Raw genomic sequence first — 13,289 nt, forward strand, 5'->3', positions numbered from 1 at the left:
CGCTGACAAATAGATCCTCCCTCCCAATTCCACCACGCAAATGGAAATAAAAGCCCATGTGGTTAAGAAACTCTGAGTTCACACCCAAGAATGACTTTGATGACTTTTCAGTCAGGACTCATTAGGAGTTACCAAATTACCAGCATCAGAAATAAAGCAATCAAGGGATCAGGTAAGAATTTAACTGGAAAGAGGAAGAGTGCCTTCAGCAATTACAGCAAAGACACCACTGCTTTGCAGTGACAAGCAGGACCCTTCTACTTCACAGCTGTGATTCTTCACCTCAGTCAAAACTGTACTAGGCTGACAGATAAACATTTTAAATACACATATATAGCATGATATTCAACTGGGCAACATAGATGGGACGAGCTGAAATAACAGCAAATGCTGTGTCCACTCTCTGAAAGGTATCAAGGTAACCTGTCACTGTGACTGCAGCAGCAGCATCTTTCTGCACTTTCTGTGTTTGTGGAGAGGCAAACCCTGCTTTTTATCTAATTTTTCTCATCTTCTCATTTGAGGGAATTATTATTTGACAAGTTTCTGGTTTTTTATGGTGGTGAGAGACTGACCACAGTTCATCATTCTGTGGTTCCAAGAAGTATATACAACACAGAGGGAAGCAACCCAACGTGTAAAGTGTTTTTATCCCAGTAAAACTGAGACAGGATTTGAAGCAGCTCCAAAACTGGGAATTAGAAATGTGTGGAGTTACTCTAAAGATGTATCCTTCCTTGCTAGTTCAGTATAACTCAAAACCTGTTTGTTATCACTGGTATCATAGCAATGGTCAGAGGCCCCATTTGAGGTAAGGGTCTAATTCTGTTGAGCACCACAATAAACTTGGGGAAGACAAAGGAAATATATTATCCTGGTTGTATAAAAGGAGAACCACAAATCACATAAGTTAGCTAAAAGAGACTACACCAGAAAGCCACGTAACAATGAGACAGCACTCCAAACTTGCAGAACCATCCATCCTTTTGTTATTTTAAAGCTTACATCTAAAACAATAGAGTCTTAACTGATGTCATAAAAAGAGGACTGCATTCTGTTACAAGAGATCAAGAGACAAGCACGGGAGGGACTTTCAGCTAAATTGCTCAGGATCCAGGAAGCAAAGAGCTGCACCAAAACTCGAAAAGAACAACTTTCAGAAGATGGTTGAACACAGTCACACACGTGCAGCTACACCCACATGGCCTGGAGGACAGAGCTGCAGAAACCATTATTGCTCCTGAGGTGGAAACTGCAGCCACTCCGGAAGAGAAGATCTCCACAAACAAGGCATATATTATCATGCTTCAAGACATCAAAGAGGAACAAACACATAGGCTTTAAAAATTGATTCCTATTTTTAAAAGGTGTTAAAAGGAAAAGGAAAACCCTCTAAATGTTGGCAGAACTGAAAGATGGAAAGGCTGCTGCACTGACTGAAATACTCAGCTGGCTTGTAGCCTCAAAAATAAACCTCACAGAGAAATGAATAAATAACTGAAATAAAGCAAGCAAGTGCAGAGGTATTTGTAACAGCAAAGGACAGTTTGTATCAGCAGTTTGACCAGGAGTGAATGATTGACTCACTCCCATGCTGGGTTTCAGCTGCAATCCGGAAAATGAACAAGGGAGCATTTTATCGGGTTTTCACAATGTGCCATCCCTGTGCAATGCATGAACCGCTGGTGAAGATCATATAACCTGTAACTATGTATCACATTCAACTGCAAACAAGCTTTTAACTCACTGGAAAGGGATTAAAAGCTCCGGAGATCCAAAGCATAGATCAAAGTTATATTCAGCTGCTGGGAAATAGATAAATATGAGACTGCAAATCCCAGTAAGGGAGATAAGAAAAGGAAACCAAGAAGACAAAAGAATTCTGGGCATCACAATAGCCCTTTAAGATTGTACATTAAAATAAGACTTTCTTAAAACCTTTGTTATGACTGGAAAAGATTCAGCATCAACCAAAATTAGTTATTTTTAATTACTGGTACTCCATTAGCATCTGATGATGTTACTCTACTCCATAAAAGTAGACTTTTATGTAGACTGTCCTGGAACCTATTCTATTAGATCCTATTAAAAAGAAAAATGAGGGGGAAACAGTGAAAACAGCAACATGAAAATGGTAAATTCCTGTAAGTATATAACCAGCAGTAGTCCTCTGGCAACACAAAAATCAAGCAGAACATTGCCTAAATGGGACAGATTACTTCCCTTGTTGGAGATTAAAGACACTCTGGATTTCCTTTGAAAAAAATACCAAAGCAAGTGTAAAGAGTCCAAGTCTCAATTTCATTCAAGTCCAACAGTGTCCCACAGTAACTTCACTGGCCACTGAGATGTACCACAGCACTGAACAGCCCATGGCCTCATAAAAAGTCACAGCCAGGAGCAGAGTGTCACAGAAGTGGCATTTAAAGGACAAGGCATCATCAATAAGTGTCATAGAGTGAGAGAAATGTACCTTAGCAAGTAAAAAACTGCAGATGAAAGATAGATGCCAGTCCTCCAGAGACTGCTTAGCACTTAATCAAAAGTCAGAAACCAGGAATCTTGCATTTGCGATGCACAGCAACCTGTCTTCAGATGATCCAGAGATGATGGAAGATGTGGGGAAGAACAAACAAAATCTAGTCAGTCCCACTAGATCAGAGACTGACAGCAAGCCTCTTCCTGCTATTTCCATAGAAATATTACACTTTGGGGACTGGAAATGCTGTCTTTTCTCTTCTTTTCTAAAACAATGGTTTGGTTTTTCTGTTCTACTTTGAGTAGTCCTTTTGCCTGCTCCTTTCCTCTTCATGGATCTTCTACAGCACAAGGACAGAGAGGCAGCCAGGGGGTTCTCATTCCCCTGGGAATGCAGGGACAGGTCAGACACAGCCATCAAACCCCCAGGCATAGTCACTCCTGGAGATGGTTTGATCTCACTGTCCTGGAGATGGTTTGAAAGAGCAGCTAAGCATCTCCTCTTGCTTCCCAGCCTGGGCCCTACCCCATCCATTTGCTCCACACACTTCATCTCTCACCTCACACAGACATTCCAGTGCAGCTGGCCTTCCTGTGCATGAATGAAAAGAGGAGTTTGGGCAGAAATGGGGGAAAAGGCAGCAGCATGCAGTCCTGAGTGTCACTGCACTGAGCTCAGGGATGGAGCAAAGTCTGAAGGGCTTTTCAGAGCTCTCCAGCTTTGATTGAACTAATTCTGCCAGCAAGCCAGCATTGACACAACCACAGCAGACAGCTAGCGTGTCACCCTGCCACTGCAGCGTGCAGCTGGCCACAGCCCTGCTGCCACAAGCCCGACACTCACCCACGGTGCTCCCTCTGCTGCAGACAGCCCTCCCACCCCGGGCAAACAGGAGACATCCCGTCCTACAAGCCCTAGGAGAGCCCCAGCAGACAATGAGATAACTCACATCAGATTTAGGATTGCTTCAATCTCACGGCAAGATCCGTGAAGTCTCAAAGCCAGTCAAAACTAACCTGTAATCTACTTCACAAGGACTTTAGGTCACAAAGACCCTTTACAGAAGAGGCTCTGAGCAAGGTGAACCTTGCTTGGCATCACCATCTTGGAGGCAAAGTCAGAGGAAGCAATGAGTTCCCTGAGAGAAGCAAAATAGCAAGGCAAGAAACAATTTAAGGGAAGGAAGACTGTATACACCTGTATGTACAGGGGCTAAAGTAAGCTGGCATAAATGGTCTTGACCTAGACATGAGTCACTAGAAAAGTGTTCAAAATAACCTGCCCAGCAGCCTTCAATTGCCATGGTGATAAATGTTTCCTAATGCCTAAGAGCAGCTGAGTCCTGAACCCCATGCACCTTGTTCACTAACAAAAGCTTTCATTATACTGAAAAAAAAAAAAAATCACGACCAAATTGTGGCCAATTTCAAGCCCTCTTCAGATCAAGGGCCGATTCACGCACCCCGGTTTCAATGGGGAGCACTGTGCCCACATCACTGCTAATTCAGGAGATGGAGCTGGCTTGCTTTTTGCTTCACAATTCAGTAGGCAAGGGGAAGATAGATTCTCTGAGACAGTGTTACTTTTTCTGCCAGGAGTTATCTATTTGCAGAAGTGGGTCAACTTTCTCTTGGTGGACATGTTCGTGTGCGAGTGCCTCGCAGCGCCGCTCTGCCCGCCCCGCGCGCACAGGAACCTCTGCACATAACTATTTATGGCAGCCAAGTGTTTCATGAATTGCAGCAAGTTAACCACAAGGGGATGATGACATTTGGCGACAGGGCAGGATGAATTCTGGCTGGCAGACAAAAAATCAGGTTAAAAATACAGAATGCAGAAGCAAACCCAGCCAGTTGCAGCTAATTCGCAGGAAAACTGGATGTGCAGCCTCCAAACCTTCCCTGTTCCAAGGAGAGCAGTGCTGTGTGTTTTGCAGTGGGATGCATTAAGGCCTGTGAGTGAGTGTGGAAAGAACATCAGCCTTCTGGGTTCAAGCATTTTAGCTGAATTTTAAATGGGCTTAGATGTTTCTCATTAGCCTCACTCCACACCTGATGTATACCAGATGTTTTTGCCAGTTTAAGCACCTCACCCTATCTCACCTACCATCAGCTGTTGAACACTTTTCTGTTTCCAGAGCATCTCCAAAGGACAGCCCAGTACAGAAGGATGCTGCAAGGGCAGTCTGGAGGGACAATGTCAGCAGACCCTGCCATGGAAATGTCTGTGTGAGATGCAAGCAAGGCCACAGCCATGGTGTGGGGCAGATAAAAAGCCCAATGCCTCCCAGAGCAGGCCCCCAGCATCCCCAAGGTTGCATGGATGCAGGCACCCTTGTCCCCACAAAGTATTAACCCTTCAGCTTTCAGATGCAATGCTTTTGTCAGTGTTGGTATTCGTGCCTCTCCTCTCCACACACACATCAGGTGTAACACCTGCCAGGGCTGCATTTTGGGTTCCCATGCCTGCCACTTCATTAGATCACCATTTAATTCAATCCTCAGCTTTATTTGATGAAATGTCTCCAGAGTACCAAATCATTTACATGTAACCAGCACAGGCTACTTCCCTTATTCTGACTGCTTTCAATGAGAGTAAGTGGATAATTCCATCAAAGGCCCATAGAAAATTGTCTTTTAATCAATACAAGGTTTTTTCCTTCAACAGGACAGCTGAGAATAAGATATCTCTATATAATACGCAAGAGGAAAACAAAATTAGAACACATTACCATGGAGAATATATTTCCAGATATGGCCCAATTTTAATTTAAGCATCCTGAGCCTTGTTTTCAGGGACACCAGCTACCCTGAGGTTTGGGAGCCAAGCAGGCTGCCACACAGGCAGTGCCCCAGCAAGAAGGCAGGAGTGGACAAGGGCAAAGATGCCTCAAATGAAGCACTCCATGGTAGTCCTTTGAATGAGTGGCCAGTGACTACTGGCTACAAGAAACTCAAGCTGTACCCCTCATATCTGAGACCTCAGCACTGATAAGCCAAATAGCAGAGCCCATTGAACTTACAGCAGAGATGGAAACAGGTGTTTCTCCAGAGGTCTTACCCCTATCTAGTGTACCACCCCAGAGCTGATTTCCTGTCTTAATCACAAGGAGTCTGTCTGTAACAGCCTACAGCACCAAAAATACCAACACGTTAAAAACGGCAGTATTAAAAAAACAACATTAAAACCATTTTCATAGGATGAAAAGTGCTCTTGATGTAAGAAAGAAAATAATTGGTCAAGTAACCAAACCTGTGCTTAAGCTTGGCAGGAGCCACTGAGCTCTGAGAGGTCTCCAGCACAGAGAACAGGACTTTCTCTGACCAGTGAGGGACTGTGAGGGGGTGGTATCTGAATGCTGCTGAGAAAGGCAATTTCCTCTCTTTCACCAGAGCTAGGACAGGAGCACTGCAAAAGTGGACAATGGTCACCACAAGACCTGGAACAGGGCTGATCTCATCTGGCTTTAGATGGCTGCATATGAATGAGCTGACCAGGCATCAGCAGAGGGAAAGAGCACAACCAGCACACAATTCTGCTCTCTTTGATGCAGACACAGTTCACATAAATCATCACACCAAAGTGCCTCTCTCCATGTGGCCAATAAAGGATGTCCAAGGGAATGCAGATGTTAAAGCCTATATTGGAGATATCTCAAATTAAATGGGATGAATCTCATCTTTCGCTTCTGCCCCTGCATATTCTCGTCTCAAAGGCCTCATTAATATGCCATTGTAAATAATAAGTATATTGATTATTAATACACTAATAAAACAAAGTCTTTTGGCCTTAAGGGTGTGCAAAGAAGGGCAGCTGCAATACCAATCAATACCAACCCACAGAGAACAGCCATTTCTCTCTGCCACCATTTTAACTGCAATATATTGTACCCTCTAGGTAAATATGTGGACATCTACAAGTGGGAATCAATACAACTCGAGATCTTCCCACCCCCTCACCCAGAGAGAGCATTCTTCTTTCATGGAGAAGACAGCAACAAGAGGCCATAGATTAATACATCTGCTACAACAGGATGTACCCACAGGGCCTCCCTGACCACTTTTCAATTGTTGATGTTTTCAATAATTTACAAAAACAAAACATCAAAATTAACACTTCACCCAACTGGAATAAAGTCAGAGACACTGGAAACCACCCAGTCCATTTGGGAAACACTAGAGCAAACAGTTTCAGTGGAAGGTGAAGTTCTAAGGACAACTTCACTTGATGGGTGTGAAATAAAACTAAAGCCTGAATGCTTTCCCTGCATGCACAGGATTTTGTCCCTGGCACATTGCTAGTTGAGTCTGTATGCCTCCAGGCTGGAAGATGGATGAACAGTTGTCCCAGTGAGATCTAGATAAGGCTAAAACCGGTGGAAGCCCTTGCCCTGGCCTCAGGGAACTCTGAGTCACTCCTCCCAATGTTCCCACATACCTCACAGTCCAGGAGTACATCCTGTGGGAATAAACCTGAGGGGTTTTTCTTCCTCCAGGGCATGTTAATATCAATATCACAAAATGTGCCTGACCTTTTTTTTTTTTAATTCTCTTTTTCAAACCCAATTCCAAGCAGCTGCTTCAACAGAGCTGTCTAAAGCTGGATGGGCAGAAGGATTGTGTGTGCACACACAGATCCACACCATGCATAAAAAGGAAAGCCAAAGCACTCACAAGTACACAGAGTGACTGTGCCTCAATTTCTGCCCTAGATCTGGGTAGGTTTAGAACTGTGACATATCCTTACAGAGGCAACTGTTTCCATCACACAGTCTGGGGGTGCCCCTGTCCCACAGCCCAGGTCCCTGTGCACACAGACATTAACCATACCTCTCACTTTCCCAACAAGCAGGATTACATGTCTTCTAATATTAGCCATTCTCACACTATGTTATAATTATTATGTTATCTTCCATGAGCAAATAATTAATCACCAGCTTCTGAAAGACAACTTGCAGAAGTAAATAGACTTCAGAAAAGTGAAGCAAAGGTGGACCACCAGTTGGGTTGGGGGTGTTTTTTGCACTTACACCATTTATTCTGAATTCACCTTACAAATCTAGAGTTCATCACCTCACACTGGGGTGGGTCACTGGGGCCAATAAATCAAGCCTGGTTCAACAACTCACTTCCAAGGATCACTGAACAGAAAATGAGAAACATTTAACCCACATTTGCTCACTAAGATTCTACTAAAAATCTACCTTCCTGTACATGTTTTAACAGCCACGATACTCCTGACACCTTTAGAAAAGCACTTAACAAGTGAAGCTCAATGGATACCATTAGCAGGGGCAGTAGAGTTCTGCATTTTCCAGTTCCCAATTTCAGGATTTTCCAGCTTTTCCATAAGCAAAAATACTCCAGCAAGCAGCTCAGAAGTAGCAACCTTGTTCCCACCAGTTGTCCAAAGCTTCTGCTGAGTTCTTACCAGAGATACTAAATTCTGCACTGCATCCCTTTCAGCCACCTCCTCTCCCTGAGAAAGCACACAGGGCTGTTCATTTCAGTATCAGCTGAGCTGGCCGGGCAGTCCCTGGTTCACCCTCTGCTTAGTTCTCCAGTGCTTTAAAAACATCAGACAACAGCAAACCAGACTCAAGCTTACAACCCAAAAATGCAAGGCCACGCACTCTCTTTCCTCTGCCTTCCTTCTGTCTTATACCTGAGGAAAATAAAGCGCACCAAGAGGCCAGCACAAAAGGGCTGAGACCTCGGCTGCACACAGGAAGGCAGGGACAGGAGCGGGAGACAGGAGCTGGGACAGGAGACACGGCAGGCTGCTCACTGCGGGGCTGCTCCGTGACAGCTCCACCGCCCACCTGACTCACTGGAGTGGTTTTTCATGTTCACCTGCTCCTGCCCTGCTCCTCTACGCCGTCACAGGCTTAACAGAATTGTTGCTGGACCCAGGCAAACACCCCCTCCCAGACTTCTTGCTGTCAGTCAAAAAAAGGGGCCTGATAAGCCCTGCATTTGCATATGTATTGAGAGGCATTTCCAAAGGCCCAGCCAGGGAAATGGCCTTGCTGAATACCGATGCTATCTGAGAATGACAACTATTCAAGTCATTTTACAGCTTCACTACCTAAGTGGAGAGATCAGGCTTGTCTACATCTTTACAAGGATTATTAGCTTTAAAAGTGCCGATCATCTCCGCTGCACCCTCAGAAATGAAGCCGCACTGGTCCACAGGAAAGAGCTTCAATGCTTCCCACAGAGACCACCTTCCACACGCACCCGACAACCAGAAGTCACCAAAACCTAAAGGTTTTAGTGAAATGCTCGAGCCCATACCCATCCTTCCCACAGAGGAAATGAGAAGGGGTGTGCAGAGGCAGGCATGGAAGCACTGTGTGTGTGCAGATGGTCATCCTCCCTTTCCTACCCTTACCCTACGGTAGGACATGAGACTCGGCTCTCAGCCCCCTCCAAAAGATGCTGCTGGGCACATTCCCACACACAGCGCAATGAGGACCGAGCTCTGAAAGCAGAGGTTTCCCTCTTTGTGCTGACAGGGGCGACTTTGAATGCCAGGTGAAGCATCCCACTGTGCCGTCACCCCGGACTGATGGGACAGCTCTAAGGTATTGGTTATGTTTTGTGTACTCAAGAGCCCTGAGTTAACAGATGAATTCAAGTGGCTTTGTCCCGTTCAGCTACCAACACCTAAAAGGGACACGGTCTAAGGTTCCCAAACCAGAGCTGTGAAACCCTCCTGTTCCATAACAGTAACAGCACATTCAATACCTGTCATGTGCTCTTCAAGCCTCTGTGGAGAGCAATGCTTTATGAAAATAAAGTCAAGTCACGTCAAGAGCAGAAGCTATCTGCAGATTTACAAAGCAGATACTTCTGATTTACACAGCTCTACGAGAGAGAGATTAAAAAATTCCACACCAAACACTTAAAGATGTTTGCTGTACCATCTGGTGACTGGATCACCCTTGAAACCAGCAATCCTTGACTACTGGGCAAGGTGGCTGAACATCTCCAGCCATGAGCTGACACACTGAGGCAGCAGGACTGCAAACAGCACATTCATGGATGAACACTGGTGAAACGAGTTGATCAATCCTCTATGCCCTCAGGTCTCTTGGGACATGAAGACTTGCCACAAATCACCAGAAATAAAAAAAGGAACACCAAAAGCTCTGGGAGCTGAAAGCATGGTTATCTGGTAAGCACATCCACTGCTGACATCAATCAGAGCCAACCTCTGGGGCTCCATCTCCCTCTGTGTGCTTAGAGGTGGGAAAAGGACACCCCACAAAGAAAATAGCCCTCTCTGGTGAGAAAAGAGGATTAAGAACATTAAAAGTAGTCTTATATATAAGAAGTTTTTAGATTGCTGCCTGGTTTGATTCCTACTGAATCCTCTTGACCACACATTCTAAAAATCATGTATTTGATCTTGCTGGTTTTAAAAGATTTTTTTTTACATCTCCATTTTAAAGATATTTCAATATTATGTTAATGCCTGATCACTATTAGACAACGGGAGAAACTTTGCTTGGATATGAGCTGCCAGAGGAGGCTTGGCACGATTTCATTGTGGAGCTTGTTTCTAACTTCAATGACTAGCCTGAACAAAATCGTGAGTACAGCGTCCCTTCGAGAGCAATCTCTTCTCTACAAACAAAACTCCTCTTTCTGAAGTGGAGACAGGGGAAAGCCGAGCTGCCCCTCTCCAAAACTGCTGAGGACTCCACAGCTAGCCTGCTCTGAGAGCCTGTGGAGCTAACAGGTGATGCTCTGTGGGACAAACCTGAACTTTCATCAGATGCCTCCAAAATCTCATCCCATCTTTATCAATCTTATCAAACTACCACACAAACAAGCTAAACATAAACCAAAATATTTAAAGGGGGAGAGAAAGAGGAGGAAGAGTGGGAACACAATCAGTGTTTATTTAACCCTGAAAACTCAGGCTGATTTTTGTCAAAATAGAAACCCAAAACAAACAAACAAAACCAAACACCAACCCTGCTGGAGATAAAAGAGGCTCCAACCCTCAGCCCAGGACATCGATAACACAGTTAACGCGCTGATAACACACACCTCGCACACAGGTGCCCCTCCCCGGCTCCCGGGGCTGCTGTGCCAAAGAGGTCACAAGGATGGACGGGGTTGGGAATGGCCAGGACCCCCCTCCCCGGAGTCGCTCGCCCAGCGCACGGGGGAGCGGGCAGGCCGGGGGTGGCGGCGCGGGGCCAGCGGGGCACGGAGGGCAGGGCAGGGAGGGCAGGGGCTCGCTCACCATTGAGGCCGTTCGGGATGCTCCGGTGGTGAAGGGGCGCGGACAGGTCATCCATAGACCTCCGCATGGCCCCGGCCTTGCTGTCGCCGGCCTTGTGGTGGTGAAGGTGGTGGTGATGGTGGTCGGGGCTGCCCGCGCTGCCCGTGCTGGAGGTGCTGCTCCCGTCCCCCACGTCCCTGGTGGCCGAGCCGCCGTTCAGGTTGGTCAGGCTGGCCTGGCTGTCGATGGAGCTCCGCGAGCCGGCCCCGCTCCGCTCCTCGTCCAGCATCAGCACCATCTCCTTCAGCTCCACGTTCTCCCGCAGGAGGGTCTCCTGCCTCGCCTCCAGGTCCTTCAGCTTCTGCTGGTACATGCCCACCTCCTTCCACATCACGCTGGCCGTGTGCCTCCCGAAGCGCTGCCATTCCCTTGACAGCTTCTTGCCTTTTTGCCGGTCGTCGTCCAAGAAGCAGCAGAGCTCCCGCAGCTCCTGGTTGTCGTCCTGCAACTTCTGGTTCACCTCCTTCAGCCCGCGGATCTCGTGCAGGTGGAGCTGCAGCCGCCGGTTCACGTCTTTCATCAAGTTGCCGTGTTCCACCATTAAGTTCATCTTTTCATTCTCCACTTTCCTCAGTCTTTTCACCAGCTCTTCCTTGCTCCATCTCAGCATCTCCTCTTCTGTAATTTTGCTCAGGTCTTCTTTAGACCCTTCCATGGAATTTTTTGCCATCATCTCTGCCTAGGCTGCGTTTGCTCTCACAGGATAACAAATGGTTCGGGTTATTCGGATGGTTTTGTTCGCCTGATTTCCTACAACTAAAAATCACTACAGCATCTCGGGGAAGAAATATTATAGTTCTCCGTTGAGCGTTGGACAAGGAAGAAGAGCAACGCCGGACTGGAAATTCTGCTCTCCCATAGACCCCATAATAATAATAATAATAATAATAATAATAATAATAATAATAATAATAATAATAATAATAATAATAATGAAAACACAAACCAAAGAGGGAGGAGGGGGGGAATGAAATAAAAAAAGGCGCCCCCTCTGCCCCGGAGGCTGGGGGCGACAGGGAGCCGGGAGCCAAGCGCTGCACTCTCCGAGCGAAGCCTCCGCAGGGATCGGCCAACTTACCCCGGGCAAAACAACTACGCGGCGGCCGCCCCCCCGTTCCCGGGCGCTCCGTCCACTTGTCCTCCCGCCCGCCCGCCGCCCGCCGCCGCCCGCCGGGGCACCGCGCACCGCTGCCCGCCGCGCTCCGCCGCTGAGCCTCCGCAGCCCCGGGGCGACGTGGGGCCGAGCCCGGCGCGGTGGCGGCCGATGCCGGTGCGGCGCTGCCGAGGAGCGGTGGGGGAGCCGGCGCCTTCCCGGAATGGCTCAGCCCTCGGGAGGGAGGGAACGAGCGAGGGAGGAGGGGGCGGCAGCGCCGCGGCTTGGTCCCACCTCCTGCCGGGCAGGGCGGCGCGGCCCTGCCCCGGCGAGCCCAGCGGCGCGCAGGGAGAGGCGGCTGCTGGCGGCGGAGCCGAGCCGAGCCGAGCCGTGCCGAGCCGCCCCTTGGCTGCCGGGCTGGGCGCTGGCCGGGCCCGGTGCGCCGCGCCCGCCCCGGCTCGGGTTACGGAGCCGCGGCCGCCGCAGCCAATGCGGGCCCGCCTGGCGCCTTCGAACGGCAGGTACAAAGGGACGGGGCCGCTCCCTCGCTCCCTCCCTCCGCCCGCCCTCCGCCCGCCCCGCCGTGCCCTGCCGTGCCCTGCCCGCCGCGGCCGCGCTGCCTCACCGCTGCCCCCCCCGGGGCTTCCACCCCGCTTTTTGCCTTTTTTTCTCTCTTTTTTTCATTTTTTTTTTTTTTTTTTCAGATGGGTTTCCTCGGTTTTTCTTGAAGAAAAGGTACCGGAGAGAGCACCATCCCGGGAAAGGGTGGGGTTGGACAGGCAGGAAAACGCGCCTGCCGGGCGGCCCGGGGAAGCGGCGCCGAAATGGCCCCGGTCCCGCTCTGCCCGGGCGCGGGGAGGGACCCGAGCCGCGGGCGGCCGCCTTGGGATGCGAGCGGAGCGGGATCTCCCGGAGCATCTCCGCTGCTGCCGCCCCCGCCAAGGGCTTTGTCAGCCGCGGCTCTCTGCCCTGCTCCCTCTGGGGTGGCCGCCTTTGTCCGCGGGTCCCTCTTGCCTCGGCAGGTTGAAAGAGCTGGCTCCAGCATCCCTGCCGCCTCTCTGCTCCTGGGAACGGCAGATTCCTTTATACCTCAGCCGTGCGGGAGGAAACGGCCCTGAAGTCGCAGACAACGCTTATTCCTCGGTAAAACCGTCACAGGTTCTGGTCCTTACTGTCAGGAGGCTGGGGTTCCAGTCTCAATTTCTGCGCACATTGGACAGAACCAAGTAAAGGGCATGGAAAGTTCATAAAGTGAATTTCCTAGGCAACATGTGGGTAGATTTCCTATATCTTTGCATCACATCCCCTGAGTTTCAGTCTAATGCACTTTTCCTTGGGCTATGATGTCTCTCTGTGGGCTGCCTTTTGGCCGGTCTCACACTGTTAAAACAAAAGGTACACCAGGACACAGCATGAGTA

General features: G+C 48.5%; 1 protein-coding gene across 1 annotated transcript in view; it reads right to left on the minus strand.

The window, feature by feature from the left end:
- Positions 1-12,321, minus strand: part of CCDC85C (coiled-coil domain containing 85C) — a 111,950-nt gene extending 99,629 nt beyond the window's left edge. The window contains exon 1 of the mRNA XM_077180680.1: positions 10,739-12,321. Coding sequence (XP_077036795.1) covers positions 10,739-11,450 — 712 coding nt within the window. The 5' untranslated portion in view covers positions 11,451-12,321. The remainder of the gene's footprint in view (positions 1-10,738) is intronic.
- Positions 12,322-13,289: the final 968 nt, after the last annotated feature.

The sequence above is a fragment of the Agelaius phoeniceus genome, chromosome 6, assembly GCF_051311805.1.
Source record: "Agelaius phoeniceus isolate bAgePho1 chromosome 6, bAgePho1.hap1, whole genome shotgun sequence".
Taxonomy (NCBI): domain Eukaryota; kingdom Metazoa; phylum Chordata; class Aves; order Passeriformes; family Icteridae; genus Agelaius; species Agelaius phoeniceus.